General features: G+C 37.5%; 1 protein-coding gene across 7 annotated transcripts in view; it reads right to left on the reverse strand.

Annotated features, from left to right (window-relative positions):
* clcn2a (chloride channel, voltage-sensitive 2a) overlaps positions 1-26,642 on the reverse strand; it is a 61,005-nt gene that overhangs the window by 15,305 nt on the left and 19,058 nt on the right. For 4 of the 7 annotated variants that reach the window (XM_051880981.1, XM_051880940.1, XM_051880963.1 and 1 more), the window contains exons 2-12: positions 21,525-21,678; positions 12,933-13,064; positions 8,747-8,875; positions 8,506-8,639; positions 8,333-8,410; positions 5,057-5,086; positions 4,584-4,662; positions 4,325-4,450; positions 4,148-4,232; positions 3,769-3,870; positions 162-246 (exon numbers count right to left, since the gene is read on the reverse strand). In XM_051880981.1, the coding sequence (XP_051736941.1) occupies positions 162-246; positions 3,769-3,870; positions 4,148-4,232; positions 4,325-4,450; positions 4,584-4,662; positions 5,057-5,086; positions 8,333-8,410; positions 8,506-8,639; positions 8,747-8,875; positions 12,933-13,064; positions 21,525-21,678 (1,134 nt within the window). Of the gene's footprint in view, positions 1-161; positions 247-3,768; positions 3,871-4,147; positions 4,233-4,324; positions 4,451-4,583; positions 4,663-5,056; positions 5,087-8,332; positions 8,411-8,505; positions 8,640-8,746; positions 8,876-12,932; positions 13,065-21,524; positions 21,679-26,642 lie in introns of those variants that run through there. The other 3 variants (XM_051880946.1, XM_051880955.1, XM_051880990.1) reach the window with 3 other exon arrangements.

The following is a 26,642-nucleotide window of genomic DNA, read 5'->3' on the forward strand; positions in this document are numbered from 1 at the left end:
GCAGTTTGTTACTGAATGCACAGTTACTGATCTGGAACAAATAAATCTATCAGCATGAAGCACACTTGAAAGACTGAAAAAGTTTGGTTGTATAGAAAGAAGAAAGGTATAGAGAAGGGAACCATTTTGATGAGACACATAATACATCTGAAAAATCAGACCTGGCCTGCCATGAACTGTCCAAAGCCTGGAGGAAAGGTGAGTGTAGAGATAAGAAGAGTGACCACTGCCGGATACACCAGTCTTCTATGGGAAGCCAAACATGAGAGAGAAAAAAAATATTATTTTAATATAATAAACATTTTACTATTTAATATAACATTAATAATTTAATATTATTCATTTGAAAAAAGTTTCATTATTAATCCAGCACCGAAAACAAAAAAAAAATATTTTAATTTGTAACATTCTTTGAAGGGTTAGTTCACCCGAAAATGAATTTTTTTTGTCATTAAAGGGGACCTATTATGCCCATTTTTACAAGATGTAATTTAAGTCTCAGGTGTCCCCAGACTGTGTCTGTGAAGTTTCGGCTTAAAATACCTCACAGATCATTTATAAATCCATGTTGTAAATACTAGGGCTGGGTATTGACACAATTTTCACGATTCGGTAAGATTTCTATTCACATGCTTGCGATTCGATTCGATATCGATTATTTTGGATGTAGTGTCAGTTACAGTACATGGCAAATTTTCTAGAGGAAAAAAATCTCTCAACTAATGCTGTAAACTACACATGGGAGTCAGTTGGTACTACTTTACTATAATAATGAAGGTTAAAATTAACTTATTTATATATAAACACTTAAATTACACTCAATTATGTTTTTTATAAGAAATAAAAGTTTTTCTAATTTAAATTTTTTTATTTAAATTGTGGCTGTCATAACTGATTTATTCAAACATGCATTAAATATTGAACATAATGAATATGTAACGGTGCATAGCTATATTTATCAGAATGCTGCTTTCTAGAGTTCATTTTTCTAGCTGACTAATGAGTTTATGGTCACTGAATATGTTTTTCTGAGGTAAATGTGACGTTATGTGACATTGTTTACAAGCTGTTTTATTGACATCTTTTCGAGGTTGAAACACTGATTGAGCTATTACACAAGACATGATACGGATTTCGGTAAGTTGTACTGTATATTTTAACATACTTTCAGATGTTTATTCATGTTTATTTCGCACTGTAACTGGTATTAAAGCGGAGGAGAGGATGTTCACATGCGCTCCGTGCTACCGCTTCTCTTTAACTGAGGCGCTAAAGCGATCTGTCACGTCACATTAAACAGCGCCAAAACGGTATTTATTTTTTGAATCTCATAATAAGATGGACGTCATTTGAAATCTGAGACTTTACTTCATATCAAAAGTAACAAAACACAAAGATGTTTTGGATGGGAGACGCGCTACATGTTCTGTTCATTCATCAACTGAAAACAGACTAGACTAATCGATTCTTAAGATTTAAGAATCGATATCGGTTCGTAAAAATGAAAATCGATTAAAATCGAGAAATCAATATTGTTTACCCAGCCCTAGTAAATACCCATTTCTGACTACAGTCAAGAACAGGCTGTTTTCCTGCATGTGCCTTTAAATGCAAATGAGCTGCTGTGCCCCGCCCCCTCTCTACAATCACAGTTCCTGCCTCAATCGGATTCTCTGCCAAATATTAACAAGACATCTGCTTGGTTTTGATTATCATCTATATCGCGATCACTCTTACGGATAGCATAGTTCTTCTTTCATCATTAAAGTTTATTATTTCCACGTGTTTTAAAGCTCTATCAGTTTAAACATCTAATGGATCGTTTTCTGAGCGCACTTATCGAAGCGTGCACACACACACACACACACACACACACACACACACACACACACACACACAGAGACAGCTGGCTGTCAGACGTCTCGTGAGTAACTTCTCTTTCACATTTTTTGTTTTGTTTAAACTGTCAAATACACACAAGGTTCTGTAAAAAACACAGTTCACATAAACACAGTCAGTTTTGTCTGTGAACGTAAATAGCAGGCAATGTTACAGAAATTGCATGTGTATATTAGATCTGTGGTGCATTCCCTTCAAAAATAAAACTAATCCACTGCGTTCAGCGGCTCAGATGTCAGTAAATGAAGACTGTTACGTTCACTCTTACATCCAACAACAAAACATCTCAATTACTTACCAGACATTGTTGTCGCTACAGCTGCTCGAGCGCGTGCCTGCGGCTAATGTGACATCACATTAGCACCATGGCTGAAAACAGGTCGTTGGGAGACACCGCTTATGATTTATGATTTATAGGTCCCCTTTAAGTACTCACCCTCATGTCGTCCCAAACCCGTAATAACTTCGTTCATCTTCTGAACACAAATTAAGATATTTTTGATGAAATCCGAGGGTATCTGAACCACACATACGCAGCAACGTCATTGCACCTTTTGAGGTCCCGAAAGGTATTAAAGACATCTTTAAAATAGTCAATGTGACTACAGTGGTTCAACATTAATGTTATGAAGCGACGAGAATACTTTTTGTGCGCAAAAACAAAATAAAAATAACAACTTTATTTAACAATATGAACTGTTGTCATACGCAGTGAATGCTTTCGTGTTTACGTCCAAACGGCGGCTCATTATTGGCCGACGCTGTACACCTGAGCAGCACGATGCATGTGTGTGATGCTGAAGCAGGAGCCGGCCAATAATAAATCGGCGTTTGGTAGTGAAGCTTTTTAAAGCTTTGAAACAATTAAACCAATTGCTTCACAAAATGATTCATTGTTTCAAAGCGTTCGAAACACCACATGCTGGTGACCCAATGTAAATGCAACAAAAACTCATTTACAAATCTATTGCAAATGTTTTATTGAAAGTAAAATCTATCAAATGCAATTAACTAATCATCTAATAAGATTAAATATCAAGTATCTGTGTAATGTGTGTTCTTTTATACATTTTCAGGGCTTGTTTGTTCTATGGACTGCTCAGCTAAACAGGCCAATAAGAGACTATTAACTACTATTATTCCTTTTAATTATTCTAATGTCTCATTATAACATCTACAAATGTATAAAATTGATCAGAGATCAGGTAAACCCATAAAGATTTTGTTTAATGGTTTGCCGCTGGGGGTTCTCAGTGAATCCGCATGATTCATGGGTTCACAGAGATCATCGCCCCCCCCAGTGGTGAACCACTGAAGTTTCAAAATGTTTTAAAACAGTTATGACGTAACGTAGCCTTGTTTACTGAAATCAAGTGACTTTGATACGCACTCCGAACCATTGATTTGCAACAAAAGGTTCATAAAGGTTTTGAAGCTTCATGAAGCAGTGATTCGATATCGCCCATGTCAACTGCATATGAAAACAGTTCAAATTGTTAAATAAAGTCGTTATTTTTGTTTTGTTTTTGCACATAAAAAGTATTCTTGTCGCTTCATAACATTAAGGTTAAACCACTGTAGTCACATTGACTATTTTAACGATGTCTTCACTACCTTTCTGGACCTCAAAAGGTGCAATGATGTTGCTGCCTATGTGTGGTTCAGAAACCCTCTGATTTCTCAAAGAACAACGAAGGTCTTACGGGTTTGGGACGACATGAGGGTGAGTACTTATCGACAGAAATTTCATTTTTTTGTGAACTAACCCTTTAACAATGAATAAAAAAAATTCTGAGCTATTTCTTAAATAAAATACATTGTACAAAAAGAATTGCTGTTAACATTGTAAAAGAAGCACTAAAAACTAACTTTTTTAGCAAAAACTTGTTGATGGTTTTCTGCTTTCTCATAGACTCCACTATGATCCTGTTCAGGTACACAAACAACGCCCCTCCAAAACCACTGGCAATTCTGAGAAAAACATTAACAACAACTGAAACATTAAGCAAAACTATGACCATCGCACATTTCTATTTTACAGCTAAGAACTAAGAATCACAAACTATTTGGATTTAAAGACTAGACATGCGAACCGAACTGAAAGAAGACAAATAAACAGTGCTAATCAGCTTAGACATTTTTAACACAAATGTTCCTGGACAAGGATATTAGTTTGCATAAAATCTGTCTTCCATAATTCAAATGATGCAAATTGAATTTGTTTTTGGGAATATAATGAGACACAAACCCGAGCACAGCAAAAGCTGGAAGCTCTTGAAGGTCAAAGGGAAAGTCCAGACGAAAGCGCGTTTTAAAGAGAGCTGTGATCGTCTCTGCAATATGGCGAAAAGAGAATGACAGTCAGAAATGTATGACGAATGAATCATCTGACAGTGTTGGCAATCATAACGGATTCCTCCCTCACCCTCATCCTTATTCCACACTGCCAGCACCCTGAAGATAAAGGCACTGAAGGTTGCAGCGAAGAATCCTCTCCAGTAGTTCCTCACAGCAAAGAACGTAGATGTGACCTCAATACTAAACAGCACTCCTGCCACAACACAGCAGATCGTACAACAAACAACTTTGCTCAAAGCTGGAAGTATACAGGGAAATGTTACTGTCGTAAATGTGATATGGCGTTATCTCCAGTGGCCAGCTATGATCACAATGTCTGGTCTTACCTCCAATAGGGGCCGCAAAGCAACAGCCCACCCCCACTGCACAGGCGGCTGACAGCATCTCTGTGTTCCTCAGCTCATTCTGTCAGATTAACGAGAAAACCGAATACATGCAAATCCTGTTTCAAACGACTATCACGGTGGCATTTTACAGGCAGCCAAGAGTGAAACAGGGTAATTACACTGACGGATACATGGCAATGACATGCTGAACGAGGTACTGCTATGAACACAATTAAAAAATGGACAAACACTGCTCTTTCATTCACTATACACTATCTTTGTGAACGGGTTTGCTACGGCCAGGGAGGATGAAGTCCAGTAGACTCTAAATTACAATGGGAAAATGGTAAACTTGAGAAATAAAAATTCACAAATGGAGCAGAAAATAAAACTAGCTTTTTTCATTTATTTTAACACTTTCAATCAATCTGATCACATGGACACACCCAAACATAATAATACCTGCATCTTACCTTGTTTCCCTCAAAGGGCTCTTCCTTCAGCAGTAAATCAAAATAACACATATACATGTGAGTATCTGCACTCATTCAAAGCCTATCAATATTTTAAGTACTTACACTGTTGTTGACTTGTTTCAAGTCTGTATCTATAAAAAATTATTTAATTAAATAATTTAATTACTTTCATGTTTTTTACTTATTGTAATGTAAGCAATACTGTGTTGACTACGTTTGATCTGTCCAACTATTTACATTACCGTTTGGGGTCGTATGATCGATTGGTGCTCAAGAAACATTTATTATTACTATCAATGTTGAAAACAGTTGTGCTGCTAAATATTTTGGTGGAAATCGTGAATCGATCGATCAATCAATCAATCGATCAATCAATCGATTAATCTATCTATCTATCTATCTATCTATCTTTCTTATCTGTAATCACCCATATAAAGTACCTCCAAATTATGCTGATATAATCTGTAACTCTATCCTCAATATGGCAACATTATCCCCTTTATATTGGTACTAGAGTATTTTATTTTCAGGCCCTAATTGGAGCTCATCATTCATATCCCAGTATCAAAAGTAACACCCACAGGTACAAGGTGTCAGACAAATAATTATCAGCACGGCCTGTTACCCCGGACCCCACTGCCTGATTGACTGTGTAAACATGCCATTGACATTTGCCTAATTAAAGCGCATTCAATTACAGTGGAACAGTTAAAATGTGTTGGCATGTTTATGGCCTCCGATTTTCTGTCAGATTCACTCTGCGCTAACAACATGTTATTGATCCATTCCCCAGCATGCTGTGATTTCTCAGGTTACTTTGTGGGCAAAGTCCAGAAGGTTGATATGGAATCACACAAAGGCCGTTTGACTCATTTTTAGCACGATTTACAAATGGTTCCATTCACTGTGCTTGCAATTCCCTAGAGAACCGATACCTTATGTACTCTGACTAATCACAGCCTAACAAAAAACCCTAGAGAACACTCAGCTGCTTGTTTGTATGATACACGCAGATGAGACTAGAAGAACAAGGCCATGATGTTCCAGGTGCAGTGACATGTAAAGTGATAATACAAACACAAGTCATTGGTAACGCTTTATAACGTCTGTCATTAATGGGTCATTATTAATAGGACATTTCAATAAGAAGTATTTAATCATCATTATATGATGTTTAATAGATTAATAGTTAAAGTACAATCAAATATTATTAGCAGATAATATTTGAAACCCTAACTATTATTTTATTTTTGGGCTTCTTTCCTTATTTATCACTGAGAAGAGGGGAAGTCTGAAAATAATATCAGATAGATTCAAACCTGGGCCGTGTGCACAAAAACACAAAATGTTGAAGCATGTGCAAATGTATTATCTAATGCAGTGGTTCCCAAACCTGTCCTGAAGGACCCCCAGCACTGCACATTTTGTATGTCGCCCTTATCTGACACACCTACTTCAGGTCTTGCAGTCTCTACTAATGAGCTGGGGAGCTGAATCAGGTGTGTTAGATGAGAGAGACATCCAAAATGTGCAGTGCTGTGGGGTCCTCCAGGACAGGTTTGGAAACCACTGGTCTAATGCAATAAAATTCATCTCTGAGTGTGACATCACTGTCCAAAAGTGTTCAAATACTTAATGAGGCCACTGTATATGACTGTATACTGTGTATAATTGAAGAGATCAGATGCAAAAACCTCTAAGGCCCTGCTTACACCTGGTATTAAGATCACAAGTGGACGAGGGAGACACATACCCGATTACACCCGGTGTTAATCCGTCTCTTTTGTCCACTTTCAACCACTTCTGTCCTGATTTCTTCACGGGGAGGGTCTATGGGTGGGTAAATATATGTTTTTTTTTTTTGTTTTTTTTTTCTTCTCAGCTTTTTCGATCTAATGGACAAAATAAGCTTGTGCAATTTACATATGAAACAGTTCACAAAACAGTTTGTATTCACAAAACATCGTAAGGCTAAAAGTAGCTCCTAACTTGCCGATTTAGAAGAAACTCTTAAAAATAATGGCCGTGTCAGTCCTAATTTTAGGATTCCTAAATTTTTGCTCTAAGAGTATTTCACAAAGCATTTTAGCAATAAAACTAGCTCCTAAATCTGTGAAACATTATGAGTAGTCAAGAGGACTCCTAAGTCACTAAGACCAAATCACAAACCAAACTTGGGTTTTCAGCTGACACAGTGGTCAGTAGGCAGAGAGTAGGCGGTCTTTTGCGCTGTTCAAACACATTTGACCACCGCGTCTACACTATGAAAGCAATCTGGTCGAATGCGTTTTCGACTACCTCTGGAAGTGGTCGAAAGTGGACAAGCTCAAAACATTTTACACCCCATTTACACCTGTTTTTAGCGTTGTCCACTTGTGATCCGATCCACCAAAATGCATCTTATTACCAGGTGTAAACAGGGCCTAAGTCAGTCTGACATATTTTCTTTAAAATTAGCATTTTTTACCAGGCTCCTATGTTCAGGTTCAGTAATTTCACTTTAATGGCAAAAATGTCAAAAATGGCAAAATGTAAAAAATGGCAAAATGTCAAAAATGGCAAAAATGTTCAACAATGTCACTTTAGTCAATTTATTGGTATTTAACAAAGTCTTTTGCTGCAAAACCAGCTAAGTCCATGTGCACTTTTTTTTTGCAAAAAAAAAAAAAGGTGTCCACCTCTTTGGACAACAAGACATAGTAAAACATCCACTTCTGTCAGTTTTACAGCAGCAAAAGACACATTGTTGTTGTGTACTTGCCAATCACGAAATCCTGTCGTTGCCACTGTAAAGATGGACAAAACATGATAAAAACTTGCAGTTCGGTAACTGAAAGCCGGCTCATATGCACACTTCCTTCATCTTGAAATCATATAATTTGATTTGCGTTTTCCGATTGGTTCTTCTGTGAACTTAGAGGCTTTTGCTGACAAAGAGAAGTGGCGTTTAGTGGTTTCTGCCAACAAACCGGTATTTCTAAATGGGCTGACATTGGGATTTAGCGGTTTTGAAGCAAAAGTATGACGAACATATACTATGTGCGGAGAGCGTTCACTCAATTTCATTATCTCATTTTTGACGGAGGTGGCACTTAGTGGCTTTTGCATCTGAACTCTTCAATTATTTAATTATAAATAATGTTCTGTAAACCATAATATATTTTAATAATGTTTGTTAATGTTCTTAATGCAAGTAATTATAAAGTGTTACCAAAATATGAAATGTCAGAAAGTTACTGACAAAAGACAGCATCACTAAAAAACATCTCTCACCATGTAGATTCCTCCAAACAAGGCCATGAATTTGCTCAACAGAGCAGCACACAGACTGGCAACATGAACAAATGGTCCCTAGAGGATGCAAGAGGAGATAGAAATAACAGATGTGATCACAGTATTTTAGCATTAGAACGCTTATCTAGGATCAGATATCCCCTCTCATGCACCTCTTTGCCCAGAGGCATGCCACTTCCAAGGGCACAAGTTAAGCCAATCACTTTGGCAACGAAGGTTTTGAAAGTGAGGTACTCTTTCAGCACCACACCTCGGAGGATGGTCTTCATCTCTGGGATCCCAGAGCCTAAAGGAAGAAAAGATGAAGGGGGTTACAAAGAGATTTGAGAACACGTAAAGGCCACTTGGCTTAAATTGATTACGTGAGCATGGATCAGTGTGTGCATATCTCACCCACTGCCTGTGGCGCCAGTATCTGTGTGAAGCCGGCAGAGAAGGTGATGAGAACTACTGGATAGGTGACCCAGGCCAGGTATTGCAGCAGCATGTTACTGTGCAGACCACCATACATCCACTTCTGTGCTGCAGACACCGACACACACCACATAATTACATCTCTGTAGACCAAGGCTCTTCAAACGGGGGTCTGCGACCCCTAGGGGGTCCACAGCAGTATTGCAGGGGGCCTGCCAATTAATGTTTGATCACACATAATTTTTATGAAAAAATTAAAACATGGGTAAAAATCATCACAAAGTCAATGTAATATTTAAATTTAAATTATTTATTATTTGTAAAAGTAATGACTTTTAAATAATCTTAAATGTCTCAATGTACATTGCCATTCTTGTAATGGTTGAGCCGTTGATTACACATTACATCTGCACTTTACTAGAGAACTTGAATCTAAAGTTCACGTAAATGTTTAATTGTCCATCTGACTAGTAAAATGAAAATGTATGACTGCAAATCCATTAAAATAAATTACAACATCTGTGAACAACTAATGAATTGTGATTTTTATATCACAACATGTATGATTATAATGCATCTTGCATTGATTTTAACAATGAAAAGTAATAATGTGCATAGTTAATATAATATTAGTTTACAGAAACATCTTCTGATGCACGACCTTGGACACATCAGTGTTGTCATCATCATTAATATAATGCTTAAAGGGTTAGTTCACCCAAAAATGAAAATAATGTCATTTATTACTCACCCTCATGTCGTTCCACACCCGTAAGACCTTCGTTAATCTTCGGAACACAAATTAAGATATTTTTTTTTAAATCTGATGGCTCCGTAAGGCCTGCACAGCCAGCAATGACATTTCCTCTCTCAAGATCCATTAATGTACTAAAAACATATTTAAATCAGTTCATGTGAGTACAGTGGCTTAATATTAATATTATAAAGCGACCAGAATATTTTTGGTGCCCCAAAAAAAACAAAACGACTTATATAGTGATGGCCGATTTCAAAACACTGAGTCAGGAAGCTTCGGAGCGTTATGAATCAGCGTGTCGAATCAGCGGTTTGGAGCGCCAAAGTCACGTGATTTCAGCAGTTTGGCGGTTTGACACGCGATCCGAATCATGATTCGACACGCTGATTCATAACGCTCCGAAGCTTCCTGAAGCAGTGTTTTGAAATCGGTCATCACAATTATAAGTCGTTATTTTGCTTTTTTGGCGCACCAAAAATATTCTGGTCGCTTTATAATATTAATATTGAACCACTGTACTCACATGAACTGATTTAAATATGTTTTTAGTACATTAATGGATCTTGAGAGAGGAAATGTCATTGCTGGCTATGGAGGCCTCACTGAGCCATCAGATTTCAACAAAATATCTTAATTTGTGTTCCGAAGATTAACGAAGGTCTTACGGGTGTGGAATGGCATGAGGGTGAGTAATAAATGACATCATTTTCATTTTTGGGTACACTAACACTTTAACATAATATAACTATCATAATATGGTTGGTTTCTATTAATATTAAAGGCTATATGCTTAATATGTTTCTCTGTTTGACACATTTTGTATCGGAGGGTCCCTGCTCTACGTCTCTAGTGGGGGTCCTTGCCCTAAAAAATGCTGAAGACCCCTGCTGTTGACATAAAGTGCGTCCCAAATTGCATACTTGTGTACTATTCTATGCTATTTTTAGTGTAAATAGTGTATTCACATAAAAAATTCCAAAAAAGTGCTGGATAATGCACTTAGTTAACCAAAAAAAGTGTGGAATATTGGACACTTCATACACTCAGCATGCACTCAACTGTCTAAAATTCATACACTAGATGGTACAGCACATAGCAGGGGCGTTGCAGCTGCGGGGGACTGGAAGGGGCGGGGGTATAGGTCCCCCCACTACTATTTAAAGGTGATTCTGTCCACCGCACTTTTTCAATACATACCACCATTCCCACTCATGTTCTCTGGTGTTGGTTTGAGTGTGAACTAAAATTAAGTCAATCACTGGTGAGTTTCAGTGTTGCTCTGTTCGTTCTCTTATTCATTGTCATTTTTATTTGGCAGGCTGGGAACTATGCGTTAAATGCACTGCAGTAAAAAACACTAGGCAATATAGTCCTTTCAAACACATGGTAATGCTAGTAATGCTAAAACAGCTCGTTTTGCACTGAATTCTTGTGCTTAAAAGCTTGTGCTCGTAATGATTGCAATATAAGGATAGCATTTGAGAGTTTTATATGTTGATCCAAAGTCTGCAACTTTTATTATAGACTATAGATTATACAAAGACTATATCAACATAGACTAAACATCTATCTACATTTACATGTGCTCTGTTATTTAGTTGTTAATCGTTTCAATTAATTTTCCTGCCTGATTCGACAGTTGTATACCGACACCTACTGGTGTGGATGAAAAAGCAAAAGTTAATTTTATTTTAATTGAAGAAATTCCCATAAATAAATCAAAAGTGCACACTAATATAGGGATCAATGAGATAATTTTCAGCTGAATATGATCTCAGTGATCCCTCTAGTGCAGTGGTTCCCAAACTTTTTAGTGGCGTACATCCTGAGGTATTTAACATCCTTCTGCGTACCCCCTCTCTTCCACTTACACGCCCTAAAGGAAAAGATATTTTCCCACTTAAAGTGATTTTCAGGTGCATTTTTTTCCTTTATAAATACCTTTATAAAATAAATAATGTTTTAAATAAAAAAATGTTCAATAAAGAAATATGCAGCAATTGTAAAAACGAAAACTGCCAATAGGTGGCGGGAGTCATTCATTCATTCAGTAACAAAGCAAGTGGCTATATTTATGAATGGGTCATTGAATCATTGACTCTCGCGATTTGTTTAAAGCCGCAGATTCATTCACAAAACATCGCTGTGTGTTGCAGTTCTGCTGTAGCTTTCATTGGAAGTATTATTTTGTTGCAAAATAGAGTAAACAATACTGGCAATACTGTGTTTAAAATGTACATCACTTAATATTACAATTTTGTTTGTCGAACTGTCAAAGTCACGTTTGCAATTGTGGATATTTGGGAAAAATTACATTCTTGCTTGAATAATATATTATCAACTTTAAAAACAAGAACTCACACAGGGTAGGTTTTTGTATCGAAGAGAGTTAAAACGATCTCTATGTACACTCTATGTCTATATTTTCTTCTTCATGCTAGTAAGTGCTAAATCCCTACTTTTACAAAGGTTCATTGTCGAGACCGGCAGTAATGTAGCATGATTTGCTAAGGAAGCATGCTGCCTGCATCTGCATGCAACCTATGCACGCTGTTTGTGTACATGCAGTCAGTTTTGACCACAAAAGAGGAGGTAATTTGATTGGATGTCATGTATTTACGGCATCTTGCCTGTTAGAAATACATGCTCAGTTTTAATGTTTTTTTAAGGTAGGGTAGAATTAAATGAACTGCAAAACTCAGCATTTACCTCACGAACCCCCAAGGGTATGCATACCCGAGTTTGGGAACCACTGCTCTAGTTATTTCCCCCATGATTAAAACATGGCAACCACCACGAGGGGGCGACCTACTATATGGCCCTGTCCTGTAGCACACTTGATGTGTACTAGTGCTCTTGCAGATTTGCAATGGCCGTTGTTTGCCATTTGTCAATTTATGAGTCGAAGTATGCTTGTTATGCGCCCACAATGTTCCCTTCCTGATGCAGACCCCACAACACCGAAGTATGAACTTGGAGGAGAAACAGGGCCTATGTAAAATAAAAAAGGCCATTGATATCAATGGGGCCTTCATTTCACGTGAGTGTAAATAACTTTAAACATATCTGTCAAAAGTACTAGTTGTCTTATTTGTATATTTTTGATTTAGCTAATGCTGCAACATTAAAAAAGTTGCCCTTGATATGTGCCTTTTTGTAAATCGACTGAACTGGCAACCCCAGTCTTTGTAAATAAACTCATTCTTTTGCAAAAAGAGGTCAGTGAGTTGGCACCAATTCGTTCAGGCATTAATGCACCTTCCATCCCAGAATACACATGATGACGATACCCCACTGGAAAAAAAAAACAATACTTGACTGATTAAATGACACCATCTGTACTTTCATGGAACCCTGTCAAGCAGAAAATTGTCCTTTTCTTTCTTTTCATTCTTTTCTCTCTCTCACCTTGCTGGCAGAAGGCAATAGTATAGTCCATGGCCCAGCTGACCAATGCCATGAGAAGCCCCAGGAGGATGAGGAAGATCCAGTCTTCACCCACACGGGAAATCAGGAACTTCTGACACCGTGACGTACAGACTGCAGACAGACATTAAAGGGATAGTTCACCCAAAAATGAAAATTCTGTCATTGTTTACTCACTTTTGTGTCGCTGTTTGCTCTTGTCCAAGGAATGAGTACCAAGACACTGAAGCTTAAAAAAAAGATGCAAAGGCAACATTCAAAAAAAAAATCAGTTTATATGCCATTACTGTATACACTATCGTTCAAAAGTTAATAAAAAAAATAAAAAATAAAAAAAAAAGTCTCTTATGCTCACCAAGGCCTATCGGCCTATATATATATATATTATATATATATATATATATATATATATATATATATTTTATATTTTTTATATATATATATATATATATATACACACACACACACACACATATACACACACAGTGCTCAGCGTAAATGAGTATACCCCCTTTGAAAAGTAACATTTTAAACAATATCTCAATGAACACAAAAACAATTTCCAAATTGTTGACAAGACTAAGTTTTATATAACATCTGTTTAACTTATAACATGAAAGTAAGGTTAAAAATATAACTTCAATTTTAGACTACAAATGTCTAATTTAACAAGAATTCAACCACAGGTGTCTAATTATTCATTACACAGGTGTCCAGCAGACAGACTATAAAAGGGTGTTAAAACCCCTTCAGCATTTCATGCTGTCAGCAATGGCACCACATGGAAGAGAAATGTCACAAGACCTGAGAAAGAAAATCATTTCTTTACACCAGAAAGGTGAAGGCTACAAGAAGATCAGCAAAGCTTTACTTATCAGTCAGAATACTGTAGCAAAAGTGGTACAAAAATTTAAAAAAGATGGAACTGCAACCATCTCACAGAGATGTCCAGGTCGTCCACGGAAGTTAACACCTCGATAGGAGCGTCTTCTGATGGGAAGGGTTGAAGAAAATCGACACGCAAGTTCACTGCAGTTATCTAAAGAAGTAGAACGCCAAACCGGGGTGACTATTTCCTGTGACACAATACGACGTACACTGCAGAGGAATGGCATGCATGGGTGCCGTCCACGAAAGAAGCCTCTCCTAAAGCCCAGGCACAAAAAAGCCCGCCTAGACTGTAAATTCAAAACTGTACAAATCAAAACTGTATGGTGTCGCAAAGGTGAGGAATACAAAGAAAAATGCATGGTGCCTACAGTGAAACATGGTGGTGGCAGTGTCCTTATGTGGGGCTGCATGAGTGCTGCTGGTGTCAGGGAGCTGCATTACATTGATGGCATCAAGAATTCACAGATGTACTGCTCTATACTGAAAGAGAAGATGCTATCATCACTCTGTGCCCTTGGTCGTTGTGCACTTTTCCAACATGACAATGATCCTAAACACACATCTAAGGCCACTGTTGGATTTCTAAAGAAGAACAGGGTGAAAGTGATTCAGTGGCTCCTGATCTGAACCCAATCGAACACCTATGGGGAATTCTGAAGAGAGAAGTTGAGCATCACTCTCCATCCAGCATCCAGTCTCTAAAAGAGGTCAATCTTAAAGAATGGAAAAAGATAGATGTTGCAAAATGTCGCCAACTTGTTCATTCCATGCCTAGAAGACTTGGTGCTGTCATTAAAAATCATGGAGGCCATACAAAGTACTAGATGTAGTAGTTTTTGTTGTGGGGTGTACTCATTTTTGCATCACCCTAATTTGAGTAAAACTGAAAAATGTGTAATCTAAGTTATATTTTAATTTTACTTTCATGTTATAAGTTAAACAGATGTTATATTAAACAGTCTTGACAACATTTTGGAAATTGTTTTTGTGTTCATTGAGATATTGTTTAAAACTTTTCAAAGGGGGTGTACTCATTTACGCTGAGCACTGTATATGGGCTACATTTATGGTAATTGCAAGAGCAAGCAGAAACATTCTTTAAAATTTCTTCATTTTCCAATTTTTTGGTTTCATTGGTATATTCATTGAACGACCTGAGATTGAGTAAATGTAGACATAATTTTCATTTTTGAGTGATCTAATCCCATTAAGCATCAACAACATCCACAGTTTTCCTTTTCTTTTTTAGGTCAGTCTGTGTTCACAGGCTGTATGAACAGGAAATGAACAACCCAGAGAAATTACTCGAACCCAGCAGTAGGTGCACAGTATGCTTTAATGAAGTGAACAATTGCTCATAAAAGAGCTTGTTTTCCCCTGGATTCCCACGTTTCCAGACTCATGAGAGTGTGAACAATTGCGCTGTTGCATAGGTGGACAGGGTTGTGGAGACCCAGACAGGAAATGGCTTGTGTGTTTGAAGATAAGACGTATCTGAAAGACAGCGGAAAGGGAAGGGTCACGGCAGGTGATGGGACACCTCTGTGTACGTGACAGAGACGCTGCCCCGCCAGCCTCAGCACCTGCTGAGTGGCTCTTTGCCCGGCTCCTCTGTGAGAGAGTTGGCACGTGGGCCAGTTTGTCCACTGAAGTGGCACAACAGATGTCTTTGCTCTCAAAATAAACCCTGTAACAATCCTCAACCGAGAAAGCAATAAGCTGAACCAAATTTACCGCAATTCAAGATGCATTTTGGACACGCAAACCTGGAGTGCTTATCTCCAAACCGCGCCAGACAGAAGTGCTGAGATGCGGCATATTTTGACACTTAATTGGAGTTTGAGGAATAACCGTATAAATATGCAGAGCCCATGCTTCCCCACACAGATTTTAGTGTCTTTGACAAGCGAGTCACAGGCCAGCACTGGAAGTGACATCCCTATGTGGCATGCATGCATAATATAACAATGTATTATATATCCAAGATCTATTTATATCCCCAGAGCGAGTAGAAAGGTGTAGGAGGATTGGTGAGAGGCAATAGTATCTGCCCTCACTCTGCCTGATATGACAACTTATGCGGCATTTTCTACACTTAGCCTCTGAGCAGTAGTCACAATTTCCCACGAGGGCGAGCTGGTGGACTGCTGCCAGTTCTCTGTTTTCATCCACAGATCCAAAACAATTAGCATTGAAATAGACAGATTATGTCCGCTATGGTGGTAGGACTTCACTCTAAAGTTGCATAGAGAACAAACAGCAGGATGTTGACAGCTTGTCGCAAATCTACCCCCCTCTGTCATCTTAAAATTCACAAATAAAGTCTAATTACACCATGGAGAGCAGGATATGTGTTTATCTACTATATTCGGTGGGCATAAGAAAAAGACTTAAAAATTACTAACTATTTGCCATAATTTTCAAGCAAAAGTGTGTTTATAAAGTGTTTTATGGAGCTGTCATAATGTAGATCAAATGTTTTTTTGTTTTTTTTTTGTGTAAAGAGAACCTACAGTCAATGAAAAATATAAATATTATTTCTGGCACATACTGTATATGCATTGCTAAAAACAATTTTTTTTGTGCTGAGGCCAGTGAAAATGTTGTCAGCGTAATTAAAAATCTAATCGAGCCATCTGAAAAATATCCTCACTGAACCAAACCCTGCTTTTATTTAAAAAAAAAAAACAACAACAACAAAAAAAAACTGACCACCAATCAATATCAATCAATAAATTTCTCTCTTTTGCATTTACACATCATTGGGGTAAAGAAAGAGCTGAGACAGGTAGAAACATTGGAGAAAAGTGGGAATTTTATAGACTGTAGGTGGAGAAATTTGACAACTGCTATTAGCAATCCATCATACACTATTGCTATGCAGGTCAAGCACTAGCAAACCCAAATATGTGACTGTATTCTGGAAATAGGCCCAGCACAAGCACAAACCACCACTGCTCATATTTATAGGTAAATTTATTTAAAAAAAATGTATAATAAGCGGGCGTAACAACACTGACTTCATCTTCATTTCAAAAGGTGAGTGAAATGTCGGATATAAATATAGCTACCTTTCTCAATAAGTAAAGGTGTAGTGTGAATAAAAATGTATAATTTTACCCAAATTTTCTGTGTGCTATGTATTTTAATGCTTTTTAGAGTACTGTTTTATCAATAGCTTAGCAACAAGCTAATAGCCAACTTAAAAAATGTTGGTTATAAATAGATCTACTTTGCTCAGTACTTTAAAGTATTGATAAAATAGTTTTGTATGAATAAAAATGTATTATCTTACTCAATATTTCAGTGTGCTATGTATTTTAAAGGGTTAGTTCACCCAAAAATGAAATTTCTGTCATTGATTGATTACCCTCATGTCACAGAAGCCTGCGCTGTGTTCACTACGTCAACTGCATATGAGAACAGTTCAAATTGTTAAATAAATTGTTTTTTTTTTTTTTTTCACGCACAAAAAGTATTCTCGTCGCTCCATAACATTGAGGTTGTACCACTGTAGTCACGTTGACTATTTTAACGATGTCTTTACTGCTTCTCTGGACCTTGAATGTGGTAATTTCGTTGCTTTCTGTGGGAGATAAAACTCTCTGATTTCATCAAAAATATCTTGATTTGTGTTCTGAAGATGAACGAAGGACTTACGGGTTTGGAACAACATGAGGGTGAGTAATTAATGACAGAAATTTCATTTTTGGGTGAACTAACCCTTTAAGACTTAGAGTATCATGTGGTTTGCTTTGCAATAAGCTAACAGCAAACTCTTTGAGCTGGAAGTCTAGTTCAATGCAGAGTGTTTCAAATCAGTCACTTATGAGGTTTCATGAGGGTTGGGATGCTGCATTAGAAGACTGCCTCCTATGTATGCAGTATGCAATGCGGCACTATGTTTTGGAACAGTATTAGATGGAGGAATAAAACAGAAATGAGACAGAGACACAGAGAGAGAGAGAAAGAGAGACTTATGATGCCAGCTCTATAGACCGGTGTGTAGGTAGGGAGCTGACAAGCCTCCAAACCCTCAAACTCAGTCAAGGAGGATCAGAAGACCTCCGCTGCACACTGTGCTGATAGATTTCTCATGCTTTTCACACTCAACAGGGAGGCGGGAAGGATGATATAGAGACAGATGCTGTGTGTCTTTGGAGATTACACAAGGCCAAAAGAGCAGTCTATTTATATTACAAGAAACCAATGAGATCCCTCATTAGCACTAAAAACAGTGGACTGTGAGACACTGTTGCCTATTTAATGAGGACTCAACTTTTTTTTAATAGTTAAGGGAATTTATCACAGACGTCCTGCTTTTGTTCAAAGCTCACTTTTTTTTTTTTTCAGCCAATCATCTTAATGTACCATTAAATGAAAAAATAAATTGTTACTGGGCGAATATAATTTTTTCCTTAAACTCAAATGTAACGGTGCATATAATACATCCTTTGGTGAAAAGTGACGTATTTCTAGATACAGATGCACAGGCACACACAGTGGCTCATTACGGATACACTGCACGTCTATGTGTCTCATCTATCACCCCTAAACAGCGCAGACTGATTATGCTCCCTGCTGGTGAATGGCGAGCACTGCACTGAGGTGCAGAGGGAATTGAACAGGCTGATAAATGCTGCAAGTTGTAGTTTACAGGCTAGACAACAGCAAACGTTCAGTGTCAATGCTTGAAAAATTAGTGGGAAAAAATATCTCCGCCATAAATGTGAAGACCATCAAGAAGCTTTTAAGATTCAGGTGATGGCCACACTTGTGGAATGTGCGTGACAGATTGATAAACAACTGCAGCTACACAAACCAGTGACAATTAATCACCAGTAGAGGGCAATCTAGAAAGCAGGAGGTAAACCACTACATCTGCAGGCATCAGACATGACCATATCCTGTCTCACTGAACTGCTTCAAATACATGAGTAGAGCCAGATGGACCATTCATATTATATTTTCACATTTCTTCATATTGTTCGGGAAAATGTGGAATTGATTTAAATATGGATCTGAACATGCTGGTTTGGTGCTACTCTAGCTATGTTGTTCACCAGCAAAAGCTGACGAAGCTGGTTGGCCAGAATGTTACCTGAGAAGTAATTCTGGTTGACCGTGAAAGTCTTTCTGGTTAAAGGCACAGTATGTAAGTTTCACAGCTAGAGGTCGCTTATTCAAAACAATAACAAAGGCATAGCTTGATGACGCCATGAATGAGTGTGGAATCATGGGAGTTGTAGTCTTCACCTCCACAGCCGATGGAAAGCAATCCTCAGAAATCATGTTCATGGATGAGCTAATGTATTAAAATTTTATTAACATTACTGTGGTATGAAGTAGGATGGGGCTGAGAGCAGAACGAGGCCAGTGGAGCAAATGCTAGCGAGAGACGTATGCTTTTTACGGAAGTAGGGCCGGAAATCGAGGGTAACGCGGATACGATGTCATTGACAGGCGATGCAATAACATGAGCCGTTACATTGGTTAAAATTCCTAATTTCTCTGAAAATAAACATTGTTGGAAACGTTTGAGATAATGTAAATACACAATTGAACAAAATATATAACACTGAGCTAATGGTTTTCGGATATTTTAATCTATGCAGTTTACATTGAAGATACATTGCAGACCTTCTGTGTTCTATATCAGAAAGCCGACTCAGTATTGGCCGGCTCCTGCATCAGCATCACACGCATACGTTGTGGTGCTCACGAGAACAGCATCGGCCAATAATGAATTGGCATTCTGATGCAGAACCTGGAAGCTCTGCACTGTGTCTTCATCGTAAGCTGCTTAGGAGAATAACAAGGTAGAGAAGAAATTGTTGAATAAAATTGTTATTTCTGTTTTGTTTTTGTGCACAAAAAGTATTCTTCTCGCTTCATAACATTAAGGATGAACCACTGTAGTGACGTTGACTATGTTAATGATGTTTTTACTACTTTTATGGACCTTGAATGTGGTAATTTCGTTGCTTTCTATGGGAGATAAAAAACCTCTTGGATTTCATCAAAAATATCTTAATTTGTGTTCTGAAGATGAACGAAGGTCTTACGGGTTTGGAATGACATGAAGGTGAGTAATTAATGAAAGAAATTTCATTTTTGGGTGAACTAACCCTTTAAGCTAGTCATAATTCAAACACTGGCTGTTTGTTGCAACAGCAGCCAGTGTTTGAATTATGAAGTCGATCGTGCCTCCCCTAAAACCAAACAAAAGGTTGGGGGGTCTCAAAAGTATGTATTCCTTTTACATATAGAGGAAAATTTCAAATAGTGTTTCATTAACCACAAAAGTTAGAGCACAAACACAAATCATGTTCGTCTGAGCGGTGTAATCATGTTTTCTTGTTCAAAATGCCATTTCACTTGGATATACGTCACAATAAAGAAAAGATGATCGTAACTTCGGTTTTAATGCTGACTTTAAAATGTGTTTAAGTTACCGTTTAGCAACTGCAGGTGCTAAAATTTGGTTTAGCACTACCAACTTCAACAAAGCCTGAAATCCAGAAATTTCATGTCAAAAATTTCACAAAAATGCCAACCCCTTAAAAATCATTGAATAATTCTCACTGACACCAGCCTACGAAACACAACATAATGCTGCAACAAATGACCAATGACGTTGGGATACGTTAGATCAGTGGTTCTCGATCAGGGGGGCTTGGACCAAGTAGGGCGCCTCAGAAAACTTCCAGAGGAGTCCCAATAAGTCTTAAAATGATTCAAATTTAGGCTACGTTCACACTGTCAGTTTTTGGAATTGACAACCACATTTACTTACAGGTGTTAGTCTCGAAATGTCCCATACACAGTAACTTACAGTAGCGTCTCGAATACTGTATGAACGACGGGACGGGAGTCAAGCCTGTAAAGCATTTGAGTCGCTCGTAGAACGCAAAACTAACAGAAACAGCTTCGGTGGAGAACAGTGACTGGATTTTGGAAAATTGAGAATTTGTATTAATTACGGGTGTGAGTTCAGTTATAGAATGCAGTTGTCACTCCCATAAATAACTAAAATGTGTGTGAACAACTGTATAAGGACTCGAATACAGGCCTGACAACAGTATTCTTCAGCTGTGTGAACATGGCCTTAGTTATATTACCAGAATCATAATTAAAATACTAAAAAGTAAAGATGTAAAACATTAAATTGACATCATACTTTTGGGTTACAGAAGTACTAGAGGTACATATCAGCTTAGATAGGAGGCCTTCTGAATACTGTCCTGGATAACAGTGGGCCTTGGAGTCAAGAAGGTTAAGAACCAATGTGTTAGAAGGAGAGGAAAGTATAGCTGTTCCAATTCTGCAGAAAAAACCAAAGTGAATCTTCATGCGAAGTTCTTCTGCCACTGGCCTGACCAAGAGTCTAGATGCATCACAGTAGCCAGAGTAAAGCTTTCATCTTCATTCAAATCCCTCCTACTTATCTCCAGCAATGGCCTCACCTAATCCCCAATTCCAGCACATTCTCACTAAGTCTTTCGCCTGCTGCCCTTTGTGACCCTTTTCTTCTTTCAATCCCTGCTGCCCTTCATCATTGTAGATTTGCTGGCTCTGCTTTCCTTGCTTTACTCTGTAGCCACCACTACAAATAGCAAGCTATGACGTTAGCAGAACAGCCAGCAAGCTGTTGGCGCACACATATGTACACAACACACCCACCTTGACACTTGGCACACGGATTCTTCTCATACTCCAGCAGTTCTGGAGCCTGGCCGCGCACACTGGTGGTCCTTCGCAGCGCTCCATCCTCACGCAGACGAGCTGCCTCTTCTTTGGCATAGGCCCCCAACTCCTGTGTATAGCGTCCATACATCTGAAAGTGAGACAGGGGTGAATGAAGATTTTACCTGGGAAGGAAATGAAGGGAAACCAAGCCGAGAAGTGCTTCACTGAAATAATGTGCAACTTAACAGGCCGTTCAAAAACCCTTTAAATAAATGGAGGTAGTCTGTCAGAGTTACCTGTCCCTGAGCACCATCCCTGAAACATGAAGCTGCAGCCACCTTGCTTCACTGCAATGGTGCTATTTGTGAGATTTACACTTAAGTGTCCACATTTGGCTTAACTGGGCCATTGAAAAATCCTTGTGACTGTTGATTCACTCTTATTCCTTTGGAAAAAATTCCACCTGACTTACAAGACTACAAGAGTTATGAATTGTTCATGGCGTTGTTGTCTCATGCACATGTTCTTCAATCTTTCATGAAGGGCTGTAACTCTTCTATAGTTACTGTGAGCATTTTAGTGGTCTCCATTACTAATAGATTCACAGCTGTTTCACATTTTATCACATTTTTTAAAAACTGTGATAAAAAAAAAAATCCTACATACTTGCTCTGACTACTATTTTATATGAACCCTGATGCAGTTCTGTGCTTTGAAATTGCCTTTGCCCTGATGGCGCAATGTTTTCTTTAGAGCTGCACAGAGATGCTCCCACATACACCCAGGTGTGCTTTATTTTCAATTCATGTATCTCATACCTCAGATGCAGATACACAGATTCCGTCAGTGTGCTATTTCAGTTTCGTTGCATTGGAGATTAATGATAATTTACCTGTAAAGCAAGGCACTAAATGCTTATTCATTCAAAACCAGAATTTCAAACATCAAGTAAGTTATGATGAGATTAAAAGTGTAATCTTTAATCTGTTGTAACCTTTTCTGCATTTTACATTTTGTTATGCCAGTAGGATTTTTTCAAAGGCACTGTGTCTCATTTTGAAGGCTCCAGAGGTTGCATTTGTCAGCCATATACATCATTAAGGCTGCTTCATTTCAGAAAAGTAACCATTACATTCCAAAGTAATTGTTACTTTTAGGGGTGTAACAATACATTTGTATATCAAGATATCGTGATATGCGTCGATATGTATTGTTGATGTAAACAATAGGATTCGTGATATAGAGTTAGTTTTACCCAAGATTCAGCTTACGGTCTAAAAACACCCAAAAATGTGAATTCTGTCATCATGTACTCACCCTCATGTCGTTTTCAAACCTATAAGATTTTCGCTCAACTTCCAAACACAAATGAAGATATTTTTTTATGAAACCTGAAAGATTTCTGTACCTCCATTTAAAGTCCATTCTACTACAACTTAAAAGACATTGAAAGCATCATAAAAATAATCAATCAAGTGGTCTAATCCAAATCCAAGTCTTCTGAAGAGACACAATGGCTTTATATGATTTACAACGACACGCATATAAACACGGACGTTCAAATGCCTGTAATGTGCGAAAACAACCTAAGAGTAAGTAAATGCAGAATTTACATTTTTTGGATGAACTAACCATTTACAGTTTGGGAATAGTCATTTTGACATGCTTTCTTGCGATTTAGAACTGTGATTGATTGCATTGATCATCTGAAGTGCGCTAGAACGGCACTCCTCAAAGTGAAAGCGCAAACATCATTTAAATCACCATATCACATTTAGTTTTAGTAGTATGATTATTCAAAGCATCTTAGATGGTACATTCTTATATGTATAGTGCATTAATAGCAGGAGAAGTGAGACAGTGAGCACTAGGAGAGTCTTTGCATGCGCGGCTTGTCTGTGTAGAGATCCAACGAACGCCTGTATTGAAAGTGGGAGTACTGCGTGAGAAAACAATGAGTTTCAGTGACATTACTATATTTAACTACTATATATAATGTTGAATATAATGTATAATAATGCAATGGGGGAATACTTGTTGGTCCTGATGATGATAATAATAAAATTATAACATTATTATTAATAAAGTAATAATAATAATAAAAAACGATCTTCTTTATTTTTTTAAATTAAAATATCACCGTAGTATCGTACTGTGAGTTCAGTATTGCTATTTGTATCAAATCGTGACATGAGTGTATCATTACATCTCTAGTTAATTTACATCACACGTGGTACTGGATACATTAAGGTACAAGCAAGTTATGTTATTGAGTCATTGAATTGTTTACTTAACCAATTTGTTCAAAAATGTGATTAGTGTTTTAAGACACTTGCCCATCACTGCGCGGGGGTCTCTGGCTACAGAAGATCCTACATGACTGCTTGGCACTTTACCTTATATACTTAGACCAGAACAAAAGGATTGTAAATATGTACTACACCAACACCTGTTTTGGGGGGAGAGGAGTGGGTTTTCACAAAAGGCACCACCCAAAAAGAGGACAGAATTCTCCCTAGTTTTCAATCTTCTTCATTCTACCAGTGACTGCTGTGAAATTGAGAAGATCGCACTGAGACATTTAAATACCAAACATGAAAGGAAAAAACAATAGATATACATCTTGGAGAACTTTCAGTGACTTGTGTCAGGGGGAAAGGAAGGAGGGTTTGGGGGGGGGTTGCATCCTGTAGATGTTGTAATTCATCTCAGTGAACCAAAGCAGCTGGAAAATTGTGCGTTTAGTGTTTGGTGCTTTTATTTGCAATGTTTTTGTGTGTTCGTTATCTTTCTTTTTATTATTGTTAATACAAAAGATTGATTTATTTTGACAGACTTTAGTAAGCTTATAAGACTGAGTTCATAAGTTAACATTTTAAGTTAAAAACACTCATTTTTTTCAAGGTAAAGAAATTCCTATTATTGTCACAGCTATTCTATTTGATCTTTTTGATGGTTGACACAATTTGATCACAATTTTAATCATTTTGATAGATTTCAGCATCTCACTCTCCTTATTTGTGAGTTACATGATTTTCTATGTTAATGTAAGTATAATCTAAATATCAATATTTGTGCTTACAAAAAAGATTTGATGCCGTAATAAAAGTAAATGTGAAAAAAAGTTCAAGGCAGGTAAATACTTCTTGTAGAAACTATAAATTAAGTGCAATACTGACATATTTAAGTAGAAAAAGAAGAAGAAGAGATGAAATGTAAGCTTTTTCTAAGCAGCTGAATAGGATGTGTATTTCTATTCTCCTGGGGCTCTACACATTAAAGCTTACAGTGTCAGAAACAGTGCTGGTTGGCTGTGTTTCACAGAGATATAGAACATAATACGCCATCAGAATTTAAACTACTTTCACATTTTGCTGCATTGAGTTGTGATTTGTGGTAATGTCAAATTGTGACAATACGCCTAAGTAAATCAAATAGTTTAAAACACTATGGTTTGTTCGGTAAATGATTTTCAATGCAAGTTCAGTTACAAAATTATTTTTGAAACTGAAACAACATCAGCATTTTTCAAGCACCCAATGAATATTTCAATAGTCAATAAAGTAGTTACAGATTATTGCACACAGACCATAAAGCAAACTGAAATCTATACTTTTTACCCTCAGACTGCCCAGCACAAGTTTTCTGAGGCGATCTCAAGGAGAATGTCATTTAAATGAGCAATGAAACTGTTCTTCTCCTTGAAACACACAAATTATTGCTTGTTATTTAATAAAGATACTGTTTGTTGTTGGTTTCTGTGTTTCTCAAAAATCCACAATCTAACAGTCTGAAAACTGGATAAACAAATAATAACTTTAAAGTTATAATCTGATATAAGTGCTGTGTCTGTTTATGACATTCAGGGACACCATGGGAGACATACTGAGGGCACTGCAAAACAATTCAGAGATACAAATGAACAAAAGTGTTATTGATGTTTTTAGCCATAGCTCAGCCCTTTATGCATCACATACGAAACTAGAGACCATGATTTCCATCTGAGATTCAAAGCCAGTCAAACACTTAATATGAAAGAAATAAACATGAATTATAACAGATGAAGATACACACAAGGTTGTTCTTGAAAAACTAAAACTGCCAATGACAAGTTAATTTTTACATCTGTAAATATTTCTTAACACTCATTAAAACTATATTTTGTATTATTTTTGCTAAAATATTACAATCACTATGACAATGATATTATTTAGCTGTTTTTCACTGCATATTTGTGACAATGTAGGTCATTGTGTCACTTGTAGCATCATGAACGAGATGAGCCAGCCTCTGCTTCTGTTTATTTTTGTGGCTTAACATGGGGAGTAATTGACATATATAGTTCTGGAGAAAAAATAAATAAAATAGGACAACTTCTACTTTTAAAATTGCTCGAATTGTTTGTGGTATTATTTGAATAACTATTGAGCATATAACATTAGTGATATTTAGGCTCTTCTTACAATTCGATTTTTTATTAAGTGTTTTATTTACTTGCCAAACCCAATTTTAGTTTGCATTTGGGTCCATTTTGGACCCTGACTGGAGATCTGATCAATCAATTTTACATTTTTCTTTTAAACTAGAAATTGGGGAGTGTCCTTTCAGCCAATCAACTGCAAACTTACAATAATGCTTTCAACAATTTTGTATCCTTTCAGCTCAATTCATATTTAATTATGTTCAATTGTATCATTCTGACATGATTTTGTCCTCTGATATAAAAAAAAAAAAAATCATGTGTGGGTGACGTAAGGGGGTATATTTTGAGCCCTTCCCACCCATTGTCCTCTGCCTTTCCCTATTCCTTTCTTCTCCCATCCCTCGTTCTTACAGTCAGCTGCTCCCACACAGGCACATGCCCACGGTGCTAAAGATGGAGAGACAGGAATATTGGCAGGTCCGTTGTGTAGCGCCACAATCCCTCTCTCCCACTCCCTCCTCCTGTTTCTCCCTCTCTCTCTGTTCTATAAACACACGGCACTCTGATCTGAGGAGCTCTGCCGCCAGCGGCACATTGAGATGAGCATCACGATTCCAGCAGACTCTCTCTTCGCTCGCATGAGCAGGTGCAGCTCATATAGAGAAAGCAAAGCAGCCCAGCGCAGATTG

The sequence above is a fragment of the Ctenopharyngodon idella genome, chromosome 2 (assembly GCF_019924925.1).
Source record: "Ctenopharyngodon idella isolate HZGC_01 chromosome 2, HZGC01, whole genome shotgun sequence".
Lineage (NCBI taxonomy): Eukaryota > Metazoa > Chordata > Actinopteri > Cypriniformes > Xenocyprididae > Ctenopharyngodon > Ctenopharyngodon idella.